Source organism: Tamandua tetradactyla, chromosome 2 (assembly GCF_023851605.1).
Source record: "Tamandua tetradactyla isolate mTamTet1 chromosome 2, mTamTet1.pri, whole genome shotgun sequence".
In the NCBI taxonomy this organism is placed as follows: Eukaryota; Metazoa; Chordata; class Mammalia; order Pilosa; family Myrmecophagidae; genus Tamandua; species Tamandua tetradactyla.
In genome coordinates, this window is record NC_135328.1 from 203,796,937 (window position 1) to 203,824,040 (window position 27,104).

The following is a 27,104-nucleotide window of genomic DNA, read 5'->3' on the forward strand; positions in this document are numbered from 1 at the left end:
AATCAAGCCAGCAAATGCAGCCTCTTCAAGAGGCCTATTCAGAGTACAGACTAATTCAGGAAGGGTCCTTCTCTCATTCTTGACTAAATCCAGCAAGCCAGTCTGGGTTTGTGTCTCTTCTGATGATACTGTCAAGGAGGAAGGGTGCATGCGATGGGCCCCAGCAGCAAGTCTGACTTTCCTACTCACTCATGTCAGAGCAAGCTCTAGATCTTGTAATTCTGAAGAAAACAAGTATCCTGTCAGTCTGTCGGAACTCATGAAAGGGTTTCTCACTGCTTTAAAGAATCTGAAACTTGGATTTTATAGTTCTTTATCTTAAAGGATGTAAAAATCACTTCCTCTTACAGGTCCTCAGCAGTTATTTATTTTTCGCTGGAGGAAGTTTCAGTGACACTCCGTGCAGTCCCCAACCACCATCCTATGGCTTATGAGTAGCTGCATACTCATCCACTGGGCTTGGTATCAAGGCCTTTAAGTACATGCCACTCCACTGCCCTTCAGTGAGTTTTATGGTGCCAAAGGGAGATTCAGTCCCATCCTGCCACCTGCAGGTCAAGAACATCCCTGGTGTGACAGTTCCTCGGTGTGAACAAACCTAAAAAACTGACAGAGACAGCCAAGGCAGAAACAACGAGGTCTCCACATGGAGGTGGAGTCTTAAAGGTTTGAGCACCATCTTCTGGTCAGTTTTTGGCTTTAAAGGCTGACTCTCCTTTGAAACATCATTTACTTCAGAACGGCAAGATTCTTAGACTGACAAGCTCAAGCAATTTACCTACCAAAATGAGGACACATCTGGAGGCAGGCCCAAGGAACTGGCCACAGAAGCTCAGTCCAGGCCGGCCTGCATTAAGCAGGATGGCAGCCAGCAAGCACACTGCTCATATTAAGGTTCCACTTTCTGTCCTTACAGCAGGGCACAACCTGAGTATATGGCAGCAATAGTCCATTACCATAATCAAGCCCCTACCTCTGCTTGTACATGACAAGATGAGATATGCTTGGAAAGAGGGGATGTCTGACCATATCTTCCACCAGCAGCGGTCTGAGGATGAATGGTTCAAGTAGGTATTACTCTCTGGAGGATAAGCCACACAATGTGGCGGGAGCCCTACTTAATGCATAAAAATTGTACTAACAGACTTCAACCTTTTGGCACCGAGGAAAAGGAGATAAATGCTAGTTCTTCCCTCCAAACAGCAGGAATTCTACATTCATCTAATTGCTCTTCATAATGGATTCTATAAACCATTAATTACCAGATTATATTTTAGGAATTTAAGATTAAAAGCTTTATGGAACTCAGACTCCAAAGGATCACTGAACAGCAACAACAGCGGCATCCAGGAAGAGCTGAGGCAGGCCACTCACAGGCGTGGAAGACAATAGCAGGAGCAAGAACTAGGGGCAAATGTGGCTGGTATTCTACATGCAGAGAGGATGACCTGCCTAGGTGCTAGCATTAACTATTAAATACTCAGGGGCAGGGAGTCAGACCACCAGTTCTGGCAGAGTTTCTAGGCATGGATTAGGGAAAGGAGGTGAGGATAACATGGAAAAGCAGTAGAAACAGCCTTTAGGTACTGAGCACCAAGAAGACTATTCTGGAAAGTAGAAGAGACTACTTTTCCAGCATGATAGCCTCACATTAAATACTTCCAGCAGAAACACTCCAAATGGTTTGTTTTCAGAAGGGCTAACTCTTGACTGGGTAGGATGAAACATGGAAATGAGGGCTTCCTGTACTGTTAACATCTTACTGCCCATGGGTGCTGAGTCCAGGCACTGGATACAGAAGGCAAAGCAGATGGAAGGATGATAGAAGGGAGGGGCCAAGTGCATCCATGGCTGGGGTCTCTGGATGGTCTGTTGGTGCTTCACTCTCATTTTTAAGTGGCCTGAAAAACTGGCAGCACCTGCGACCCCACTCTGTGGCTGTAGTCCTGCATCTATCTAGTATGCTGCACCGAGGGCTGCCAGCACATCACACTCCTTTCTAGGTGTCTTGGTCACCTGCTCCTAACCCACTGCTCTTTCAGCCTATGGTTCAGAAGCTATACACCTGGGGATAGACAGTAACACAGGCCTTGGGAGAAGAAGCCAGGCCATCTTCCTGCTGCTATGGAGGGCAGTGGAGTTGGCATTGATGACTCAGACGTTGTTGGTTCCATGAGAATACTGAGGCTTCTCTCTATTTTCCAAATGAGACTGTTTGGTTGGTACTAAGGCAAAGACGCTCACAATTCAGATCAGCCAGGGATGCAGGGGCAAAGGGCAAGTTGCAGAGCTCTCTCTCTGGTATAAATGCAGGCCCCTCCACTGGATGGGCAGCCGCTTACTTTGCCTCACCACAGATGAGGGTCACGGTACCATCCAGTAAATCCTCCACAGTCACTGCCACAAGCTCTGAGCTGCTCTGAGATGTCTGGGAATCTGGCAACGTCACAAATACCTGTGACCCAGCAAGCTGGGTTTCCTCCAGTGTGATCACCTGCTCTGCTGAGGCTGCCGGTTCTGGGGTTTGGATCACCTGAAAGGGAAAGACCAAGAGGCTGCTCTGGGCAGTGTCCACAGTTAGCATCCCAGAATTTGCAAGATTTTTACCTTATGCTATAATGATGATATTTATGTTTTCACCTGAGGAGAGTAACTACACGTGTCTAATGGGAAGAGGGAGGTATAACACCCAAGCATTGCAAAAGAGAAGGCAGGCAAACAATTTAAATAACTTTGCGTACTAAACTGCTATAATTTAACTCAGTACACCATCTTGGGGTGCCCAGACTCTATGATTACTCCCTAGTGAACACTGGCTCAAGCTTCTCACCTGTCTTGCGGATTATACTGCAGAAGCAAGTGCTGTTTAAAAGAAATTTTACTAAAGGTGGTTGGTTTCATGCTCCGAAACATAAAAATGTGAATGATTCACCAGAAGCCTAGGTTTGTCAAGAGTGGCATCCCTACACCTCTGGTTAGCTCTAGGAGGGCTCATGGTAATGCAGCTTAGAAAGAAGAAAAGGGGTAGATGAGCTATGACTCTTATCAACACATTTATTCAGCTTACCAGGCTGGCAGTGCAGGCACTCCATTTTCTCTGCCAGATTTCTCATAGATCCCTTCCAAAGCTACATTATCTGTTAAAGATGACTTTCCCATCTCAGAAAGAGTTAGCCTGTGATTAAGCAAACCTTCTTCCTGCTTGAACCTCCAAGTTGATGCTTCTGATCTGTGGATCTCAGGAAAGCTTAATGGCTATTGATATTTTCAAACCAGCCTGCCCTCAGAGGTCATGACCACACTGGCTCTTGAGAACCAACCAAGAGTGCACAGTAGGATGCTAGATTTAAAGGGCAGAATTGGAGAAGCAATGCTCAGCTCTCTGCTATGGGAGTAAAGAGATCAATTGTGATGTTTAATAAACAATTACCTAGATAGTTTTCAAACTGTTTTTCTTTCTTTTTCTTTTGGCAATGGAACACCTTATTTCTTCCCAAAGGATATCTTTAAAGATAAAAGCAGAGCCACACTGGCTGCTATAGCAGTAGTAGTATCACCTGGTGTCCTGCCACCCAACTTCCCCTCTGCTTCTCACAGGGGCCTGAAAGAACATTTTCGTAGATGACTGATTTAGGGAACTGGACAGCTATACAGCTTATAGCTCCTCTCCACTCTATCAATAAATTACTGACAATCTGTAGAAGTGAGTTCTTTTCCTTTGGTTCTCAACCTCTCTGGAGAAGATGGGAATAACAGTAAAAGAGGAACAGGGAAACAAAGAAGCACTGGGTTAAATTTAGCCTTAAAACATCAAGAAGAGACAGCCTTTTTCACTCAGGTAAAGGTGAGAAGTCCATAGATGTCTAAGTACTGCGGCCAGCCCAGAGGAACTACCATAGTGTTTCAAGTGAAGGTGGTTGCCCTGCTCAACAAAAGCTCACCCACACTTTTCCAAGTTTCCTGCCACTCTCACCACATCCTCAAGAGTGTTTCTCAGCATGTGGGAAGGATGTGAAATGGAAGCAGAGACTGCAGTTGTTCTACTTCTGAAGTTCCTTTACCTCTGAGGGGCCATCTCAGAGGACTGTTTTGGTAAGAGGTAGAGACAGACTCTTCTCTAAGGTCCTCTTGATATTGAATGCATTACTCCAGGAACCCTTTAAAAGCTCTAAAGAGAAAAAGCAGGTGCTGTACAGCCAACTTGAGAGATGACTTAGGAATCCCATGTTAGCATTCTGTGCATTTGATGGCCCCTGAATCACCTGCACCATTGGCGAGGCTGCTGCTTGGGTTTCAGTGCCCATGACCTTTGGGTGTTCAGATTCCAAGTGACCATCAAGCTGGGCCTGGGAGGTGAAGAGCTCCCCACAGAGCTCACAAGGGAAGGTGTTCTCCGACTGCTTGAAGTGCTCCGTAGTGACATGGTGCTGTAAGGCTCCAGGGAAGCGGAAAGTAGCTGCACAGTATAAGCACCTGAATGGCTGGGATCCTGGAGGTGGGGGGAGACAGAAGAGATGGACTGTGGGTGGAATGACTGGGAGAAACAAGGGCAGGAATGACAAGAGGAAGGAGTAACAAGAATGGGGGTGCAGAGGTAGACTCAAGTTTTGTGGGAACTGCAGTTTATATTTAGGAAAATAATGTAAAATTAGAAGTATGGAATTAAGGCACAGAGCCTTGGAAGAATCCTAAGCAAGTGAGGGGCCCTGAAACAAAAGCATCATTAGCATTAGATTTAGGCAAAATCTACCTCTGCTGAAACCTATTTATTATTCAACTGTAGATAGTGATCCTGATGATTCTATATTTCATCAATTCCAAAAAGCACATTTTAACATCTCTGAGATAGGATCAATGGTATCTTTTTTTTTCAGCAAGATCAATGGTATCTTACGAATGCTATGGGCTGGGCAGCAATAGGGCATAATTGTAAATGATTACTCATGCAAAAACATCAAAAGGGGCAGCATCAAGACTTGCAGAATGGGTTTTCGTGGCTTAAAAGAAAATCCCTAAGCAAGAATCATGCATGTATTTAACTCATGGGAATCAAAAAGTTTGGGGGGAAGGAGCTAATAAGGGATGAATCAGACATGTTTAGCCATATTCCCAAAATGGGATTCAAAAGCAGAACAAAAAAAATGGCTCTCCAAGGCCGGGGACTAAATGAGTGGGGGTAGGGTGGAGTTTTAACAAGGCTCCAGGAAAAAAACAAAAAAACAATGGCTTTGAGCTCCTTGATAGAATCTTTTTTGGGGGAATCTTTTACTATGTACTCCATCCCTAATGCTCTTCATGGCACAGTGTTTGCTACTACATGTAAAAACACGCACGTGGGCAATCTGAATTGAAAGGATCAGAAGCTGGATCCTTTCATTAATCAACTGATTTTTATTATGTTGTCCTTTTTATGCATGCACACAAGAGTAAGGGATGTGATAAAAATTTACATCAAATTAAGCCTAAAATAGCATATAGAGTAACCTACAAATTCTAAGTGATAAAAAAGCATAGTTTAATGGGTAACAGTTTTCCTTTCTCAATGGTTCATTAAAAGTGACACATCTTATAAGTGGCATTTTAGACTTGATGAAATAAAGCAATAATAATGACAATCACAGTTAATGCTTGAGGAATAGAATAATCATGCAAGGCCCTAAGTTAAGTGTTCCTGAGTACTAACATCTTCAATTCTCACAGTTACTCTATAAGGTAAGTACTATGATTGTCTCCATTTTATGAATGAGGACACTGAGGAATAAGTTAGTTAAGTACTTAGCCTGGGTTGCCTAGCCATAATTGGAGATGAGATTCACACCCTGGCAGTCTAGCTAAGGAACATCTCAAAAGGGGAACACTGACCTGAATGCTGGCACTTGACATGAACCTGCAGCAAAGCTGGTGTGGGGAAGAGCTCCTTACACTTGTCACATTCATGGAACTTTACATCTGTGAAGCACACAAGGAAAGAAGCTGTGGGTGAGAACAAAAGAAATGGCTCTCCAAGGCCAGGGACTAAATGAGTGGGGGTGGGATGGGGTGATAGCTAACACTGAGTAAGTATCTACCAAGGGCCAGGAACTTTATACCTGTGATATACTGGTGTAACCTGGTGGTTAAGAGCACCAGCCCTGGATCCAAACTACTTGAATTCGAACAAGGTTGTTGTGAGGATTAAATGAGAAAAACAGACACAGGGTGCTTAGAACACAGGCAATGTCCAACTGCTAGCTGTTGTGATTATCTTCAAATTTACCTGCAAGGTAGGTATTAATTATTCTCATTCTGTAGAAAAAGGGAACTGGCTCATGAAAGAGAAGTTACTTGCCAAGTTTGCAGCTGGTAAATGCTGGAGTCAAGATTTCCACCCAGTCTTGACTGCCACCAAAGCTGACACCCTTCACACTGCATAGTGATTGAGCTTCACTTAGGGGCTGCTAGAAGCTTACACAGCTGTGGGTTCCAAGGTCTGATCACCACCATCATTCACACTATTGCTAGTTATGGACTGCTGCTTTCAGGTGCACCGTGCAGAACAAAGATGATGACCACAGCACACCACATTACAGCAGTGAAAGTCTGGATTTTGGAACCCAAATATGGATGCTATATGATCAAGCCATTTCCTCTCAGTAGCTTACACTCCCTCTCTACGCTACCCAAGCCTCACCTGCGTGCTCTGTTTTGATGTGCTTCTTGTGTTCAATGGTGTTGGAAAAGGTTTTGTCACAGGAGCTGCACTGGAGTGATGAGAACTTGGAAGATCGATGGTTCTGAGCAGCAAACACGTCGGGGTGGTGGGTCCGATTGTGGTACCATAAACCAGACAATTGCTACAAGGGATTTGGCAAAGGTTAGGTCTTAGAATGCTCCAGGCTAGCTGGAGAGCTCAGGAGAAAGAGAATCACTCTCTTTTACCCATCAAACTGAGTGCTGATATTACAGGAGAGACAAGTCTTTGTGGGAATAAGGCAACTGTGTATTCACTGAAAGGCCCCTACAGGGCAGGGCTCAGCAGAACCCTATATAAGCTCAGTTCTCACAACAACCCTATGAGGGAGGTGTTATGATCCAGTAGTGAGGTGAAAGCTGAGGTATGAGGGATTAAATGACTTGTCCAAGGTCACGCAGTTAGTAAATGGTAGGGCCAGGATTCAAACGCTGGCCTTCCAACTTGAACATCTGTGTTCTTCACCACTGGGCTGGCTCTCACTGCTTCTCAGAGACCCAGGGGTCTGGTGGAGCAACCTGCTAGAGAAGGGGCACATGCTGTCTCTGCTCCATAAGCAAATGCCCCCCTTGCTCCCAGGTTCCAGAGTAGTATCAGAAATACTGTCTCTATAATTTCACAGTTTCTTAGAGGCCAAGCCCAGGTCTTATTCAACTCTGTAAATCTGTTATTCACAGCAAAAGGCCTGGTGCAAAGTGAGCTCTCAATTTTTTGTTGATCTGAAATTATCTGCTAAACTTCTCTCTATATAAATAAATCTTAGAGATGTCACCAAGAACCACTCTTTTCTCTGTGGATTTAAAGTTTCTGATAGATTGGTGATTTCTTTTTATTTCTATTTGAGGGTTTGCTTTAATTGCATACCAAGTTCAAAGGTCAAAAAGCAGGGTTCTTTCCTGGAATTAAAAAAAAAAAGCAATAATTGTGCTAAACAAGAGAATTCTAGGTAGTGTTACACTTCTCATTGTCAGTCTCATGTCCTTCTACAAATGGGGTCAATAGGTTCTATAGAACATGAGTATCCAAGCAGAAAAGCCCAGCTTTCAGTTCAGGACAAGACTGAAATTGGAGGGGGTGGGTGGGAGTAAGAACTCTCTGCTCCAATTAACACTCCCCCACTGCAGTATTCTGACCAGGTTTCCTAAGAGAATGGGAATAATTGCAAGCTGCATTCTTTATAAGAACTAGGCATGTTGTCATATCCTAGAGACAAGATCTGATCTATATGCCAAAACATGGGAATTGAGGAAAACAAAGTAGAGAGTAGTTCAGGCAGTGTTAACACCTCCCACAAGAACCTAATGTCACCTGGTAGGCCTTGTTGCAGATCCCACAGCTGAAGGGCTTCCCTCCAACATGGGTCACCATGTGGCGCTCCAGCATGGAGGGGGCACTGAAGATCTTCCCACACGTGGGGCAAGGGTGGTATTCTTTGGAGTGTACTTCGTGGATGTGCTTCCGGTGCTCCTGTAGAGTGGGGAAACTCATCCTGCATTTCTTGCAGTCATAGGGATCTTCTATATCTAGTTCCATGAGAAGAGGTGGAGAAGAAAAAGCACCATGGGCAGCAATCAGTGAAATTTTGGTTGCTACAGACATAAGATGGCATGCAGGGTCACAGACTGCAGGGACCAGAAGTCAGTGCATGGATTACCTATCTATTCCCCGCCTTCATCCTGAGAAGTGCAATCCCCTCCGAGGCTTCTAGATTAACCACCTCCACAGCATCAATTTCTCAATTTTATATCTTACAAGTTAAATTCTCTTTTACTACTCTCCAGAGTATTACCCCTACCGTTACTGTGCAATCTTGTGTTTCCTAATTCTCTACAGAGAATTCCAGCACGTGCTTCAGAGCATCACTATTTCCTTTGTTGTCTGCAGCTAAGTGGAGGAACGTTTCCTAGCTCCCCATTTCAAATTCCACAACATTTTCATAGATAATATTTACCGAATGCTATATGACAGATATTGTTCTAAGTGTTTTACGTAGTTTAGTGCTTTATTCACTCAATCCTTTACTCACTCAACCCAATATGTCGGTCCTACTATCATCCAAATTTTACAGATTAGGAAAATCAAGGCTTGGGAAGTTAGTATCTTGCCCAATGTCACAATTAGGAAATGGCCGAACTGGAAATCCTAGCTGTAACTCTGAAGGCCATGCTCTGAGCTATATGCTTAAATGGACAAAACCAACTCTTTGGTAGGATTTCAAAAATAAGAACTGGCACTGATGAAGAATAATTTTTGTGGCCCCTGTGGTAGGAAACTTTGGTCTTTTTCCTGAAAGCAACAAAGCTAAATATTTTAATAATAAAATCCTTTGTCCACAGGAAAGACCCAGCCCACAAGTCAATCTTATTTGTGCACTAACTTAGACTAATTTAGGAATTCTGACATGCAGCAGCATTCAATATTACTTAGTTTCTCTGTGGACACAAATGTTTGATATCTTAGTTTTATGTTGTCTTTTCAGACCCTCTGAAGCAGTTTTCCATAAGCAATGATGTGTGGTTTTATGAAATAGACAAAGGAATAAATGGTAAATGAGAGAGTGGGACCTGGATGGTGGGTCTGCCTGAGATGATGCAGTCCAGGGGCATGGCAAAGTAGTTTGTATCCTCTCTATTGCAAAAATTAATGTTTTCCCTTTCCTGATTCCCAAGAAATGCTACTAGGAAGAGAAGACTAAGATAGAATGTCACAGAGAGAACAATAGGACATCAAAATTGTGGCACTGGATCCAATTCAAATTTCGTTAAACTGTAGTCTACTGTGCCTGGATTTTTAGGACAGCCTTAACTCCTGGGGAGCAGGGCCAATGCTTTATACTCCTCTTGCATCCTCTAATGTCTAAACATGTGCTGTGCACATGTCCTTCTGACCGGCTGACATCAGTTTTGAAAATATTTACATAAATTCCATGCTTGTGAATGTTATATTTGTCAATGGCTATGAACTGGTGTGTGGGGGAGAAGAAGTGAAGAGGGGAGAAGGAAAGATGGATACAGGCTCATGGAATGCAAAAAGACAATGTTTGACAGCGACAAATGGCACATGAGTAGACTGTTCTTGTCAACAACAACTGGCACTTATTGGGCATTTTCTTTTCTTTGTGTCAGGCATGGAGCTTCATGCTCTACGTGTGGTACTTCATTTAATTCTTACCACAATTCAAGGTGATAGACATTATTATTTTCTCCAATTTACAGAAGAAATATAAGAGGCTTAGAAAGGTAAAGAAATTAATTTAAGTTCTTATGGAAAGTAAGTGGCAGGGCCAAGATTCAAATCCAGGCCTCTGTGAGTTCAGAGTCCAACCTCTTGACTGCCCTGACGTGCAGTGCTGATTATACTCTTGCTGCAACATATGAGAGGCTGAAGAAAATGTGACACAGCCATGCAAATACCACACCGGTGACTTCCAGATGATATAATGAGGAATCACAGTACTCCCTTTTCTTTCTTTTGTGTGTGTGCAGGTTGTGTGTGTGTGTGTGTGCTGAATAAAACTGATTCTGTCTATATCAATTCTGGTGGATGAGAAGAAAGATGGGGGCAAACCCTGTTACATGTGTGAAATACAATGGCATTTGGGAGAATGTTGAGCAGATTTCTAAGGGGAAGTGACCCGGGACCACTTAAGACAGTATATATTTACTCAGAAAGCGGCTGGATTGTTCCTATGGGAAAAGGAAGGAATGATTATAAGATGAGAAGGGTGCGGTAGAAAACAGATGCTCAGTGGACTAACAGGAATATCCCAGTGATCTGTGAGCTTATCTATTACACCTTCAAACATAATTTGTCTTTCCCAGCCAAACAGTGCCAGATGTGCTAAAAAGGAAGACAAGGAAAGAGTCTGGAGAGAGAGAGAGAAGCACCGCACAATGATATGCTCAAATGTGAATTTCCTTGAAATAGCAATGGAGAACTCTGGGATTTGCAGAATAGGGAGGGGAAGGAGCTCAACAGGGCCCAGCTCTGGTGGAGTGACAACTTCTGTAATGTTTGCTACACGCTTTCTCTGGGACTGGCCTGGCACTGAGCACCTGACATGTAAACTCAGTACATACTGTGAAAGGTGTGCAGGTGGATGGAGAGGCCATTGGCTTGCCGGAAGCCCTTGCCACAGTCCCTGCAGACATATGGCTTGTCCCCAGTGTGGGTCCTCACGTGGCGAGACAGCTCAATGGACTGGGCAAACACAGCATCACAGTACTGGCATGCATACATTTTTCCTGGAAATACACATGAGTTTATCAGTGCCAGCACTAAACATTTACAGTATTCCTAAAAAGAAAACCACATTTTAGGACAAGTATCATGGAAATATAGCCTAGAAAATGACCTTAAAACATCAAGCAAATTCTAATAATTGGGGAAGAGGTGTAAGCTATCCTATCAGATGGCACCTCATAAACACAGCTGATCAGAGAGGGTACATATGTGGGCTTCCTACCTGAGGAATAAGGACAGAGTTACACAAGATAACTCATCTATTAATCAGGTCACCACAAGGATGGGAAGAGCTCATATTCCACTCCCAGAAAACCAATATGTCTTTGTACCCCAAAATATGTGAATTTTGATCTCCTTGGAATATACAGAATGAAGGTATAACAACGGCACACAGAGATGAGACATGGGTTGAGAGAAGAATGAAAGCCTTCTTCCAGTGACTTGTTAAAGTTATACATACAACTTAGTTTCTCTGTTTCTTTTCTTTTACTTTTTTTATTCTTTGGTTTCTCTATTCCTTAATATACATAATAAGAATACAATAACCAGACTGCCAAATACTTTTAGAAAATACAGGTAAACAGCAAGATTGCAGAATGGGCATTTATAAAATTACTAGACCAGTTGTATTTCCCAGCCCCCTTATAGGCCAATAGAGGAAGTGGGGAAGTCAATTAACAGTGAGGCTCCAAATCCCTCAAATCCCAGGGTCTACTTCAACTAAAGCTAACAGTTTCAACTGTTAGAGAAAAAAGGGATTCCTGAATCAAGAGTTGAAATTGTTGAGAAGCCCAGGGCTCAGTTCTCTTCTCCATTCTCACTTTCTAGATGATCTGCTCTTAAAGCCTGATAGAAATCTGAACACCGACAGCTCTCATATTTACATCTCCAGCCTCCACCTTATTCCAGAACTCCAGACTTGGAGACCCATGCATTACTCTACCTCTCCACTAGGAGGTCTAACAGGTATTTCGTATTAGGAACAGAGCTCCTGCTTCTCTCCACCCCCACCGTTTGCCCACAACACACACTCACATACACAAACACTCACTTCTCCAATTTCCCTCACCAGTAAATAGCAGCATCATTTACTCAGTTGCTCATGCCCTAAACCTCAAAGTCATCCTCAATTCCCCTGTTTCTTTCACACCCCACATCCAATATGTCCTGGCAATTCCACTTTCAAACATTCATTAGGCTCCCCTAACACAACTCTAATTGCAAACTACAGCATTTCTAGATTCAACTATTGTAATAACATCCTAACTATTCTCCCTGTTTATATTATATACTTGCGCTATTACAGTTTATTATCCAAAGGGTGGCCAGAATTATCTTTTTAAAATGTAAATCAGATCCTATCACTCCTTTGCTCAGAATCCTTCTCTGGCCTCTTCCTGCGGTAAGCAGAATAAGGCCCTCCAAAAATGTCCACATCCTAATCACTGGAACCTACGAATGTGTCACCTTGTACAGTAAAATGAACTTTGTGGGTGTGGTTAAGTTAAGGATTTTGAGATGGGAAGATTATCCTGGATTATCTACATGGGCTCAGTGTAATCACAAGAGTCCTTGTAAGAGTGAGGCAGGAGTCAGAGAAGGAGGTATGATGACAAAAGCAGAGGTTTTAGTGATATGACCATGAGCCAAGGAATGCAGTCTGTAGAAGCTGGAAAGGCAAAGAATAAATTCTTCCCCACCAGAAGGCACACAGCTTTGCTGACACTTTAAGTCCTTAAGATCCGTTCTGAACTTCTCTTCTCCAGGCTATAATATAATACATTTGTGTTGTTTTAAGTCACCAAGTTTGTGGTAATTTGTTATAGCAGCAAAGAGGAAACTAACACACTTATCATCATCCTTAGACCAAAACCCCAAGTCCTCACCTTTGCTTCTAAGACCCTGCAAGATGTGGCACTTGGTGACCTCTCTGGCCTTACCTCTCCTCTTTCCCTTCATTTACTATGCTTTAGCCCCTTCTAGTCTTCTTGGTGTCTCTCAAAAAGTTAAGAAGTTCCTTCCCACTTTGAGAGACATCTATACTTGTGATGCTCTCCCTTAGATCTTCCAGTGCCTCCATTTCTCACTTCATTCGGGTTTCCACCCAAACATCTCAGAGACCTTTTGATGATGCAAATAATGCCCCATCCCCAACCCTGTTATTCTCTTGTTGCTTATATCTGCTTTATTTTTCTTCATAGCAATTACTACTATCTAAATTTATATTACATGTTTATTTGTTTAATGCTTATTGTCTGTTTTTCCCACTGGAAAGTAAACTCCATGAGAGCAGGGTGTGTACATTTACCATGATATCCCCACTGCCTATTAAAAGTGTTCAAGAATTCATTCACTCAGCAAGTATGTATTGAGGGTCTACTATAGGCAAGTACTTTTCTAAGTTCCAGGTATAGAGCAGTGGGAAAAAAAGACTAACAGCTCTACCCTCAAGATGCTGCATTCTACTAGGAAGAGACCAATATATAAAAATAAAGTATGAAATATCATATGATAAGCACTATGGAGAAAAACAACGAAAGGAGGTGTGGGTGGTGGTGGTGGTGAAATTTTATAGAGTGGTCAGGAAAAGATTCACAGAGAAGGTGAAATGTGAGTAAAGATATGAAGGAGGTGAAGAAGCGAATCATGGAAGTGTCTATAGAGAAAATGACCGAGCAGAGAGAACAGCAAGAACAAAGTTCCTACAGAGGATGCCCGGCAGCTCTGCGGACTCACAAGGAGGCCAAAATGGGGGGGGGGGGGGGAGAGCAAATGAGGGGGGAGAATAATAAGAAATGAGGTCAGAGAGTTTTCAGGAGACTGAATCATGGAGGACCTGGTAGGCTATTGTCAGGACCTTGGATTTTACACTAAGATGACAAGCCATTGCAAGGTTCTGAGCAGGAAGTGACCTAATATTGTTTAGTTTCCAAAGGATCCTTTAGGTCTGTCTATCGAAAGTGTTCTAGGGCAAGGGTGAGAACAAGGAGAGCAGTTAGGAGGCTATTATTACTTATATACAAATGCTTCAAACAATACACAGCTTCTCCGTGAAGGTTTCTCTGGCAGTGCACCAATCCAGCCGGATCAGGAACCCTTACTGCATGTTTCCATATCATGTTGGTGTTGATATCACCATGTTGATGACCGTATGCCATCCCCTGCCTCAAATCCCTCTTGGTTCATGAGCTATATGAACACAGGAATTCCATCCCAGTCCTTCAGCATTGGGCACCGCCTAATCCATAGGAGGTGCTCATCAAGGTTTATCTCATGGTTGAACTTCACCTCAAAGCCCAAGGAATCAGTGACTTCATGAAAATTCTGTAAGTATCAAGTCGTGACACTGTTACTCAGCCTCTCTTCAGGTGCTCTCACAATAAGCATTTTAAATGACTGTGCACACATGTATTCTTTGTTGTCTGTATACCTAGGGATAATGTGATCTCTTTTTGTTTTGATTTTACCTGGGATATATATTATACCTAATTCCAAATGGGTTTTTAGGCAGTTTACACAGTTAAAGTTTGCAGGAGAACTGATGTTCTCCCAGTTTTACCTTCTGAGTGCTTCTTCTTGGTGTGGTAGGCCAAAGCGGAGGCCTGGGTGAAGGTCATGAGACAGTGCTTGCACATGAATGGGCGGTCCCCAGTGTGAAGGCGAAGGTGGTTCTTCAGGGTGGAATTGGCTGCAAATTTTGCTCCACACTCTTCACAAGAGAAAGGTTTCTCATCGAAGTGCTCGGTCAGTTTGTGATACTGCATGCCTATGGGAAACCATGTGGGGAACAGCATGAGGATATATAAGACACTGTCTCAGGCCAGGCCTCCAGAGGAGGCCCAGCATCAGCTGCAGGATGCCAGGCCAAACCTGCTTCTACCTCGCAGAGCCATGCTGCACATCTGCCCACCAACTAGCACTCCCCAAGTTAACTCAGCCCCGTTCCCAGGTGTATCTGGCAGGAAGTAATTCTGGGTTTATCTTTCCCATCCCTCCCCACGCTCTCAAGTTGGATCCTGTCACCCAGAAACTGGGAAACAAAACTTTAATATTTTACTACATTCACCCAATGTAATAAAAGGGCAAGGGGAAAAAACTCTGACCATACATCCCAGGGCTTCCAGTGACTGGGATTTTATTAAGAAACGAGTAGTACATGGAAACCTGAGGCAAGTACAAATTCAGCTAGTTATTAAGAATAATAATAGCTATAATTTACTGAGTGCTAACTCTATGCTATTTACTGTACCAGGTATTTAATTATATTATTTTAAATCTTCACAACAATTCAACAAAGTAGATGGCATCATGGTGCCTATTTAACAGCTGAAGAAATCGAAGCTCAGAAAGTTGATTCCTAATTCTTCTCAAAATATCTCTGTAGGAACCCGCACTGTTTTCTAAGTCCATCACATCCTTTACTGCACACAGCTAGGGACAAGACCTGGAATTCAAACTCAACATTCAGAATTATCAACCTCTATTTCATCACCTTTTTAATATACCTGAGGCATGAGCAAATTCTCTTCCACAGAGGTCACATGTAACCGGAAGCCTCTTCTTCTTCTTCTTGGGGGCATCAGGCTCTCCACCTGCACCATGGGCTTCCAGCTGATGTTTCTCCAGCTCCTTCTTAGAATCCTTAGTCTCGCTGCACTCCCTGCACTGCACTTGTTTGCTCTTGGCCACACGGCAGCGCTTCATGTGCACCTTAAGGCGGCAGTAGAAATGGAAGCTTTTGTCACAGGCTTTACAGATAAAACTCTTCTTGGCTGAGTCTGGGGAGGCAGAAGTATCTTTATCTTTTGGCTCTGGCAAGGAACCAGTCTCTCCTTGATCATTCTGTTTCTCAGCCTGGCAGTCTTCTTCAGCTGGCATGGCATCCTTTTCATCTGCTTTACCTTTGGCTTCACGGTGAAATTTATTACTTAACTCCCACCTCTCCTCTCTATTCTCCTTAGTAAGGAAACCTGCATAGGAGAGAAATCTCATGGCTCTGGGCATTCTCTATGTTTCTAAATCGCTTTATAAATTTTCTAAAGCATACAACTTCTTAGTGAAGACCAGACACTACTTGGAATTCTAATAAAATAGTATCCACATATTTACTCTCCAATAAACATAAACAACATCATTTGGCATTTACATTGTGGTTTACTCTACATGACTTCTCTGGTTATTGAGAACATTTAAAATGACTAAATAATTTAAGGTAGCAATGAACTGTTCTATGAACTGCTAACTCCTTCCTCCAATAAGAAACAACCTGGGAGCCTGACCAGGCTCCTCATCCCAACCTGTTTCTTACCAATGTATGCTAACTCCTGCATGACAGGCTGCAGGCCTGGGAAAGATCTGTGGATGCTGCACAAGAGGTGACATATTTCAATGGCTGTGACTGAATTTTCCATGGCTCTGCTCAGCACTGGTCTCAGGGAAGCTTCAGGGCTGGCTTTCTCAGAGGAAATACTCAGAATCTGAATGAATACCATGAGACAAAAGTTTGGGGTTATCATCTACAGATTTTCTCCATGGTTTTCAACTTTGAGGAAAAAAAAAATTTCAGAAAGGCATTGCTCATCTATAAGTAGTATACACTCTTCTCATGGTAAATGTAGAAGAAAGCTGTTTTCCAAAGAACAGGGAGACATGTCAAGACAAATGTGCAAATGCATGTACAAAAAAGGAAGCATTAAGTACTTTTTATGAGAAATACCCTCACAGAAACCAGCATCTCCCAAAGAACTTTTCTATATCTTTTTTGTTATCGTTATTAATAAAACATTTATTTTGCATTCTATGCAGAACAACCTGAAGTCTGCAACATGACCTGACAGTTACCCAGGAAATTACAGACAATGTGTCTATCTCAACAGTGTGGTTTTGGGGACTGGAGAGCCATATAGAGGAAGGAGTTGGGAAGGAGGAAGGGGGCACAGCAGGAGTGTATTTCAGTCCTTTCTCAAAGAAAAGGTAGTAGAGTACTCTGAGTCACTGAAAACCTGTGATAATGTAGCTTCTGAAATAAACACTGTACTCTGAGCTCCTTGGGAAGAGATGGGAAAAGGACCTTGATAAATAAGGGGGTATTTTCATGTAGCAGGGGGTGAAGAGAGAATGCCCTCATCCCTAGGACCAAAATATCCAGTAAGGACCATGTACAATCTCCAATCATTGCCCTGTTCAAAAAGAAGTAAGTGAGAGGCGGGCCATGGTGGCTCAGTGGCAGAGTTCTCGCCTGCCATGCCAGAGACCCGGGTTCGATTCCCGGTGCCCGCCCATGTTAAAAAACAAAAAACAAAAAAGAAGTGACAGTAAGGCCCGGATGAGACCATATGATATCACTCTGGTCATTCCCAAGTCCCTGTTTTATGCCCTATAGCCTCTACATCTTAGTATTAAAACCCTGGAAAGTCAAAGATTTGTTTGGTGGTGTTTCTCTCTTGAAGATTAGAATGATTTTTTTTCTTAATAAGTAATTGTCTCAATGTCTGGAAATAATTCTGCATGATCAGTAGCTTCATATTTCTACATGCACCCTTTAAACATCATTTTATTTCATTAAAAAAACCCTGAGCTTTCTAAAGAAGGTTCAAATAGGGGCTTTTAAGAGACCAAGAATATTATTTCAAAACTGTCCTCTTTCAGCCTGTTAGAGCTACCAGCAGAAAGAGTCAGTATACTGAGAAAATAAAGCCAAACCATTCCCAGATGGCCAAATGGAATTTTCATTTGGGAGATATGTTATTTCTGCTCTTTTCAAGTCTATCTAAATAAACCTGATGTCTCTGGAGGCAGGCATGAGACTAATTAGTGAGGCTAGAATTGATCAACTGCATCTCTGAAGTATGTGGTATGCTGGAGAGAGTCTAGCAGATGACTCCTCTGAAGCCCCATGGAAATATGTGCCATCTTCAATCAGAAGTCATGCCAAGGTAGGGCTGTCACCTGTATGGACAGAATTAGAAACCAGTCCTTCTACACACCTTCCATGCCTACATGGATCAAAAGGCACTATAGGTGATTCGTAGTTTAATTTTATGCTATTTTGTAATTCTTTGCCACTCATAACGAACACAGCTAGATGTCCATGAATTCCCCACCCCCACCCACCATACCCACCTGGTTTTTCTGGGATGCTGGCCACATTGTGAGAAGCCCTACAGAAAATGAGTTGGCACTATTTGCTGCCCCATATGGGCAAATGCTTTGTTCTAGCTATGTTTATCTTGGCTCTTTACTGAAGCTGGAATAGAGCATGTAATAAGACCAATTTTACTTCCCTTCATCTGAAAGAAGTTGTTTCCCTTGAGATTTACCCAGGTTTAGACAATGAAATAAATCCAGATTTGAGTCCTGTGAAGATGGGTTCAAATCACAGCTTCCTCTCTTACCAGGTGGAGCATCCTCCACACATTACTTAATCCCTTGAGCCCAAGTTCCCTTATATATAAAAGGTCGACAGTATTATCAGCCAATTAAGACTTGCAAGGATTAAATAAACAAAAATGTTATAGAGTATTTAGCTTAGCACAGTGTTGGGCATTCAGCAAAAACTCAACAAATGTTAATTTCTCTCTTAAGAATGAAGGCAATTTCAATCATCGACTCTGTAAAACTCCAAAACTCCATTTGTTTTTCATTCCTACCACACCTCTTTCACAGTCTCTGCCAGGTGTTCTTCCTCTGAGGTGAAGTACTTGAGTTCAATCCTCTGTTGGATGGCCTCTATGATCAATTTGTTATGCCTCAAGATAATATCTAAGGCAGCAGTTTCTGGGGTTGTCACTGAAAAATGGACAGATTGAAAACTCATTAGTACAACTATGAGCACAATTTTTTCCCCTTTCCCTTTTCTCAACTCATACTATAATGAGAATACAGTTAACCCATGTCCTACCTAGAGTTGGGAGTGTGGAAAATGGCAAATTGTCTGTATAATAATTAATTTAGAATAATTACTGCGTTTTAGTTTTTAAAGGTTAACAAACTCCTGTATTCTTGAAAAAAACGGCCAGTCCTTGCTTTGATCTTTTGATGCCAGGGATGTGGGTAACCCCCCCATAAGAAAGCTCTTTCTATTTTCTGGGAAGACTAACAATAATCTCCAGTCAGGGGAAAACCACGGCAGAGGTTAGATTAAACTTACATGCCTGAAAGAAAGCATTGGCACCAGGCTCCTTTTGAATTTCTTCCATAAGCAGGTTCAATGGGCAGATCTTTGTCTCCTGAGCCACCATCAGCAGTTGCCAAATGGCTGTTGCAGAGAGTGTCTGCTTGTCTAGAACTGCTGAGACCAGAGAACTGAAGCCATCTGAACCAGGGTCACGTTTCACAAGCTTCTCCATGACCTTCAGGATGCAGCATAAACAGGCACATAAGAGACTTTCTAGCCACCATCACAGCAGCAGCAGAGCTGAACGCAGGTCTAGGTGTTCAGTTACAGTAAACGGAACTACTGGGGAGGGGACTTTTCCACGTCCTTCATCTCCTTTCAATACTTTCCTCAATCTAAGAGATTCTTATACATGACAAAGTTCCTCACTCCTTGTTTTGAGCTCTTTTTCATTACTGAAGAAATTGTAACTTCCCTACATGATACTCTGCCTTAGAAACTAGGTCACCTTCTATTTTACCGTCTCTACTTTCTCCTCAATATTTCTCATCATGGGATATGTGTATATTTACATAAAACATAAATATAAATCTATTTTCCTTTTCTCTCATTTTACCTCCACCCCCTTCACCCCCCTTACCTCCAATTCTCCAGGGGCTAAACTCTTCATGTGTGAGATCACCTTTAGTAACATCTGGTTGTCTGTGAAAATCTCAGAGAGGTTTTCATGATACCGTCTCAATAGCTCAGTGCCATAATCATCAGGCCTTGGTTGAACTGTAAGAAAATTAGCAAAACAATACTTGATGCAACAAAACCTCCTTAAGGGTTTCTCCTACAGACAACTATTGGGTACTGGAAATGAAAGAGGAAGAGTAATAGCAGTGCAAGAGCTCTATTCCCTCTGGACAGCTGCATTCAACTCTCAGCTTGGGGCCTCAAACACAAGTGTTTGGGTCTTGCCTGGTTTCCTTTGGTCTACATTTAATCACTTAGTACTTCAGGGTCACAAAACCACTAACACTTTAAAAGTTCATGCCCAGTAGTAGAAGCTACAGACTACTCAACACGGGTGTAATAAGAAGGCTGCATAAGTAGGAGATTCAGATGTCTAGATTCAAGGGGTATCATTTATTCATCAAGCCCGAGGTCAAGGACCATGCTGAGACCCAAAATACAAGCAGACATGAGTGAAAACAGTAGTAGTGAAGCTGATCCATGGTTCTTCTATTTTCATGGTCTCTGAGCCAATCTGCTAGAAACTCTTTTTTAAAGGGTCATACTTATTTGAAAGAAAAGAAAATTAAAACTACCAGGCATTTTCCTTACTTTACAGATATTTAAAATTCATTCTCTTCTTTGGTCCAGTATCTCCACATCTAACCTTAAGAAATTATCTGAAGGCAAAAATCTATGTACAAAGACATCTGTCACTGCATAATTTGTGATAATTATGATGATGAAGACAATAATAACTAATATTTATTGGGTAGCTACTAGGAGCCAGGCACTGTGCTGAATGTTTTACATGTATCATCTCAGAGCAGCCACACAAAAACGAAAATGCTAAGTACCTTTATTATCCCTATTTTACAAAGAGAAAATGAGGGGTTCAGGAAAGTTAAGTCACTTGGCTCAGGGTCATACAGCTACAAAATGTGGTGTCATCAGAATGCAAACCCAGGTAATACTGACTGACATTAAAGCCTGCAGTCATAACCATTATGCCCCATCTGTCTCAAAATAAGGGAATAATTAACATGTCTTATAAATCCTTACAAGGGAAAATTATATAGGCATCAAAACATAGGACTGAGGTTAATTTTTAAAAAATGGTTATACTGTTAAAAGGGGAATATTATAAAATATGGTAGTATCTCAATATTATAAAAATGATGTGATAGACAAAATATGGCAGTGTTAATATTGATATGCTAGAGTGATGGGATGTTAGGTTTTCTTTTATTTTTAGAATTGTCCAAGTCTATATAAGTATATATTATGTTTGTAAACTAGAAAAAGTTTTCCTATTTCCTAAATGTCCTTTTTCTGAAAATTGTCTTAGTCACAAGTGCTCTGGGATAGTGGAGAAATGATTTGGCTAGAATTAACACAAAGGGTAGTCAATTCTGGGGACTGGTGAAACCAAACAGCACTCAAAGGGGAATGAGAAAATCAGGATTTGAGTTTTTGCTGCTCACATCTGTTAACCTAGCTTGTCAAAACTGTGAGCCTTGTGGATGTACCTGAGCCTGTCTGCTCCTCAGGCATTCACAGGTGACACCTGGCAGCCCTGGGAAACCCATAAACAAACAAGCCCTGAGCCACAGGAACATCATAAGCAAGGCTATTAGAGAAGAGTTAGTCTCAGATTTCAGCTTTTAATTCCAGAAATAATGAGATTCATTGATTTGCAATAGCTGGTTTTTCTTTTGCAATGACAATCTTAATACCATCTTTCCTCCCCAGCATACAACCAAAAAGGTGTTTTATTTTAGACTGTAATTTTCTGTTAGGAGTAGTTCTAGTCCATAGAGTCAACAATTAACTAATAATACCTGTGGTGCTTGGCAAAGTGGCTAATTTCTGCAAATTCTCCAGCAGAAGGCCTAAATTTGGGAACATTGTCTCCACAGCCTGAAGGAGTTTTACCAAACTCTCTGCAGTCAGGGTCTTCTCTTCAGTTATTCTGTGCAACAAATTTTCTATTGTCTCCTTGGGTGTTCTGCCCTCACAGCAATTCAGAATCACCTGCAGTGGCAAACAATCAACCAGACGCTAGTTACTAGCAATTCTAAATTTATCTGACACACCACTGGAAAACCCAGCAAGATGGCTTTAAAAGACGCCCTGTCTCCAAGTCCTTCTGTTTCTAGCACTACTTTTTTTCATAGTCCCTTCCTTATTCTGTTTCAATAAAAACCTAAAACATTCTCCAAACAAATAACCCTATGAAAATCTTTGTCAAGCACAGGTCTGTATAAATCCCTTGCCTCTAACAACCTGCATTTTGTTAAAAAAAAAAAAAATTTTCTTACAGTAGGCCTCTATGATAGAGCAAGCAGTTTACACCTAACCCAGTTATTTAAATTTTGTTTGTTCAGACCCCGAGATTGAGAAACACAGGACTAGCAATTAATTAATCCAGGCATAGTATTTTCAGTCTGTTTAACAAAGTATATGTCATTGGGAGAGGTTGTAATTTCAGAGCCACTTTGTTATCTCACTTCCTTTTACTTTATTTACATAGCAATGGGAATATCCAAATAGTGTATACATTAGTTTGTAGCCTCCAAAATAATACATTTAAAGCACATGGCTGGATTTTTTTCTTGTGAATTCTTTATGTCTATTTCTCTCATTCTCAATGGCCACATACATCAGTTCCAGTTATCATTCAAGTCTACTCTCTTGTTTTTCCTTGGAATGTTAAAGGATTTTTTGGATTAAAATCCTTTTCTGGGTAGAGGGCTCCAGCAAAAGGTTAAAAAATAAAACACATGAGAGATATTTTACAGATGTTTTCCTATTACACAGAACTAGTTCTTAATGGACTGCAACTCAATATGCATAACTTGGGTGTTATGGAACTGATAACACAGGAGATTATTTCAATACATGTAATCTACAGATCATAATAACTGAATTTTGAGCTTCCATTTGAGAAAATGCCAGCTCCTAGGAGAAACAGTCAAGCAATCAGTCATGGTAGCATGCCAGAGGCTGCCATTATCAAATTAACTCCCATTTTAAAATAATGAATTTAGCTTTAAAACCAAATTGATTTTATATATGAAAGGAATATCTGTATTATATATATGAACAGAATATATATATATATCAAGTTCCTTTTCAGTACAGAATATAGTCATTTTCTTTAATGTATACTAGATTGCTACTAAATGAATCATAATGTAAAACTGAAGAGCTTGTATCCAAAATCCATATTGGTTTCAGTGCTAAATCTTCATTTTTACGCAATAATGATGCAGCAGATGCTGTTAAGAGTAGGCATGGGTTTTTGAGTAAGGCAGACATAGTTTAAACCCCAGTTCCAAAATGTAGTGCCTCTTCAACCTTTGGCAAATTGCTTTATTCTTTGACCTGCATTTTCCTTGTCTGCAAAAGACGATAACAATACCAATTCTTGCACACTTATGAAGATTCTGTAAAGTGAGATTGCTTATGAAGACTCTAACATAATTCCTAGGATATATGTGATCTTTATTAAGTGACAGTGGTTCCTGATATTCAGAGGCAGTATGCATGATGGCTAGCAGAATATGTTTTGCTGGGAATCTTGGGTTCCAGTACTGACCCCACCTCTAAGCAAATGTGTGGTTTTGGGTCAGCTACTTTAATCTCCTTAAGCTTCTGTTCATCATCTTTAAAAACAGAATAATCATTACTTCATAAAATGGCTGTGAGGATTAAATTCAGTAATGTTTAAAAGATCCTCAGCACGTTGCTTGCACATAAGCAATAAATAAATAGCAGTTCTAAAAATTATTTTTCTATCTGTTTCTAAATGTGAAGTAAAGATATTCCTATTTACCTATTCTTACAGAACCCAGATTATTGATAAGGGCTATAGAGCCCCTAATTAGCATCATTTTATAATAGAAGAAAGTTCTAAAAGGCCAAGATGCATGTTCCACATGATGTGAAGACACTGGCTATTCAATCAACATTTACCTTTATACTCCCAATTTATTATTTTGCTTCAAATTTAGTGACAAGGAGTAGTTTAATGAAGCGCTGCTGGAACCCCAATCCTAAGAAGTATTTTTGTGTTTTATAACTAATTTGAGTTCTTTCGCTTTGGTCCTTTCTGTCAAGTAAACTGAAAGTGACACAAGAAAATGACAGTGTGGTCTATCTTACTGCAGAGTATGAGGCTGAGTTTGGGCTTTACCTAGACATGCTATTCTACCAAGACGATGAACAGTTCAAAGGACACATTCAATCTAGTTAATAAGGAAAAGATCTGAATGAGTAATCAAATGAAATCTCAAAACAAAGATTCAGATACTCCTAAAACTATAAGCAACTTACTTAAACTGTCTAAAATTACATTTAATCTGAAGTCTAAGGAGAAAACAGAGGTTTAAAATCTTATTTTACATATTATCTTTTTCTTAAGAAGTTAAAAGTCCTTAAAATTTTTAAAATGTAATTAATTTGCAATATATAACTTAGGATTAAAGGCTGGTCCCATTTACTGAAAAAACAACAATATACCACTGAGAAAAATAAAATCTAGTCCTCACAATTAATCCAGTGCTTTGCCATTATACCAATGGTTTCAAAACATTTTCGGCCCTCAACGTTTAAGCTACTTCTATGGTTTTAGAACTGATATCACAAAAGTTCTCTATTCCTTTTCTAGATATAAAAATATTTTTAGCACAAAGTCAAAATCAATAAGATCAACAAATACAGCTATCTGGCTGCCTTGAGAAGTCATGCCAGCAGTTTTATGGGGATTTTAGTTGCTAGCTGGTGGGAGAGTAAATTGGTACAACCTTCCTGAAGGGCAATTTGGCAATATTTATCAAACACTGGAAATTGTTTATACTCTCTATTCCAAAATTCCACATTTTAGAAATTATTTGAAGGAAATAATTAAAGAAGTATACAAAGATCTGTGTGCAAAGACATTCTCCATCCTTTTATAATAACCATCATTTATAACAGCAAACAATCGTAAAAAATGTCCAACAATAAAAAATTAATGCATTATGGTATGTTCTTTAGACAGAATACTATGCAGCTGCCAAGTTCCCTATTAGAAATGGATTCACAACATATTACAAAGTCAGAAAACTGTAGGTTCAGTATGACCCCATCTCTGGATGACTCAAACAGAACAAGTCGGAGCAGCATATGCTCCAAAAGGTTAGCAATGGTCCTCTCTAAGTGGAGTTTTGAACTTCTTTTTTCTTTTTTTGCTTGTTTTCCAAATTTGCTACAAATGAACAGCATTTTAAAGAGAAAAAGGGTCATAATAATTATAAATGTGCCCTAACAACTCTTGGTGCAGCTGTTGAATAGTAAAAGTTCACTGAGTCAGAGTAGAACTATCACATATTTATTCATTCATCCATCCACACATTTATTGCATAGCTACAATGTGCAAGGCCCTTAGCAAGCTGCTCCAAGGGCTACAAAGAGGCATGAAATAAAAATCCTAACTTTAAGGTGCTTACTCTGTAGTACAGATAAAATTACTGCAAGGTAAAATACGCTACGCATCACAAAACACATTTAAAAAGTGCTCTATGAATTTGGAAAGGGTACCTAGATCTACTGCCCAGTTACCTCTTTCTCAGTGCCAGTCAAGAATTCCTTGTTGGCTGTTTCCAGAAACTGCACAATAGGTCTCAGCTGTGTTACACACTGGATCAGGTCTTCTTTGTGTTCTAGTAACAGAACAGACAAGGTCTTTCCCTCCTCTGTGCTCCCTGGGGGAGAAAAAGTTAGAGACACACAAAAGAAGTTAGTCAATTTGAAGAAATTGACAGCATCGTATGTCAAGAGAGATCTGACAGAATAGTAAAGTGATTTCTCAGCTTATTCTGAACACCTGAATGCAGAATCTCTTTTAGAAGAGGAAAATACTTTATTATTCTGTTTAAACGCTATGAAAGGAAAAATGTTTCATTTATCTGTCAAAACGCAAAGCTGCAGAGCCAGCCAGAGGTTAACTTTCTGGTTGGCAAGGCCAATGCTTTGTACCTATCCCAAATGAGAGAAACTTCAGCCTTTAAGTGCTGTCAAGGAACCAATTCACCATGGGCACTCATGTCATTGATTTGGACATGTGGCTTTTTGAAGGTCAGGAGAATATTGATGGTATTTTCCAACTTCAGGGTGTCAGACTAGCTAATTAGGGGATAGAAATAGGGCTTGAAATTAATTTGTATATATTTAACATGTAATTTTGGAATTACTTACGTGAAAACCACCTAACAACTAAGCCACTGAAGAGACGTTTCAATGGAACAAACTTTACAGCCTTGTTCTAGAGTAGAATTTGGTCATTCAGGTGGGTGGGTTTTTCTCCTACCTTTTGGCTGCACTGCTTGTACATCTGCTGGCTTTGTGTCTAATAGTGCTGTTTTTACTGCAGGATTAGAATCTTGATACTGCTTCAACAGAGACACAACAGACTGAACATTCAGGCTCTCATTTCTTACTTTATCCAGGATTCTCTGGAATGCTGAACGTCCTTCACCCTCAAGACATTCCATCATGGTCTGTGGAACAAAAGTACCCAAGAAATATGGACATTAGCCAGCCACAAGAACCACATGATCCTTGGATCTGGCAAGGAGCAAATCTGTTCCCTCCCTCTCCCTCTCCAGCAACTCCTCACCTACTACCCTGTCTTCTCCAGCCGTAGTTCCAACAAACACCACTGTCACACGCTTCCGTTCCTGTCCTCTGGAGGATTCAATTCCAATTCTATCTTTGCTCAGGGGTTAGCTCTTCTAAGAGGCCTTTCCCTAACACTCTCACCCCCCCATACTCTTTCTGCTTTTAATACTGTATTTATAACCCTATATTGTATTATTTCTTTTTTTCTCCTACTTGACTCCTCAGGGACCAAGTTTTTTATAGCTCTATACGTTCAGCAACTAGCACAACCTGGCACACAGCAGGTAATCAGTGAATATTAAACAAATTACATTACATGAACTTCTTACCTAATTACAACCTTTCTGATCTTTTTATTTTGAATGTTTCTTGGGCAATAATATCTGAATTTCAAGTTGGGTGGACTGTTATTTTATTAATTGAGAATGTAATTTAAACCTCACAATTTAGGAAAAGATAATATTTTAAATCATTTACATTATGAATGACTATTTAGAAAGAAATGGAGACATTACTTCTAGATGCTGTAACTTGATTTAGGCTAATGTGATGGCGTGTAGTTGCCAGCTGTAAAAAGAAGAGCATATAATTCAGGTATTGATTATCTTCATGTTAATGACTGCTTCTACCCTA

At 40.9% G+C, this 27,104-nt stretch overlaps 1 protein-coding gene across 3 annotated transcripts in view; it reads right to left on the reverse strand.

Annotated features, from left to right (window-relative positions):
* Positions 1–308: 308 nt before the first annotated feature.
* The window catches only part of ZBTB40 (zinc finger and BTB domain containing 40), a 120,493-nt gene continuing 93,697 nt past the window's right edge, over positions 309–27,104 (reverse strand). For 2 of the 3 annotated variants that reach the window (XM_077150921.1, XM_077150922.1), the window contains exons 4-18: positions 26,161–26,350; positions 25,413–25,555; positions 21,650–21,842; positions 19,732–19,868; positions 19,125–19,326; positions 18,630–18,763; positions 16,284–16,452; positions 15,481–15,945; positions 14,535–14,741; positions 10,810–10,974; positions 8,039–8,253; positions 6,671–6,833; positions 5,863–5,949; positions 4,263–4,489; positions 309–2,533 (exon numbers count right to left, since the gene is read on the reverse strand). In XM_077150921.1, coding sequence (XP_077007036.1) covers positions 2,339–2,533; positions 4,263–4,489; positions 5,863–5,949; positions 6,671–6,833; positions 8,039–8,253; positions 10,810–10,974; positions 14,535–14,741; positions 15,481–15,945; positions 16,284–16,452; positions 18,630–18,763; positions 19,125–19,326; positions 19,732–19,868; positions 21,650–21,842; positions 25,413–25,555; positions 26,161–26,350 — 2,892 coding nt within the window. In that variant the 3' untranslated portion in view covers positions 309–2,338. Of the gene's footprint in view, positions 2,534–3,941; positions 4,490–5,862; positions 5,950–6,670; positions 6,834–8,038; positions 8,254–10,809; positions 10,975–14,534; positions 14,742–15,480; positions 15,946–16,283; positions 16,453–18,629; positions 18,764–19,124; positions 19,327–19,731; positions 19,869–21,649; positions 21,843–25,412; positions 25,556–26,160; positions 26,351–27,104 lie in introns of all 3 variants that reach the window. The other variant, XR_013171209.1, reaches the window with a different exon arrangement.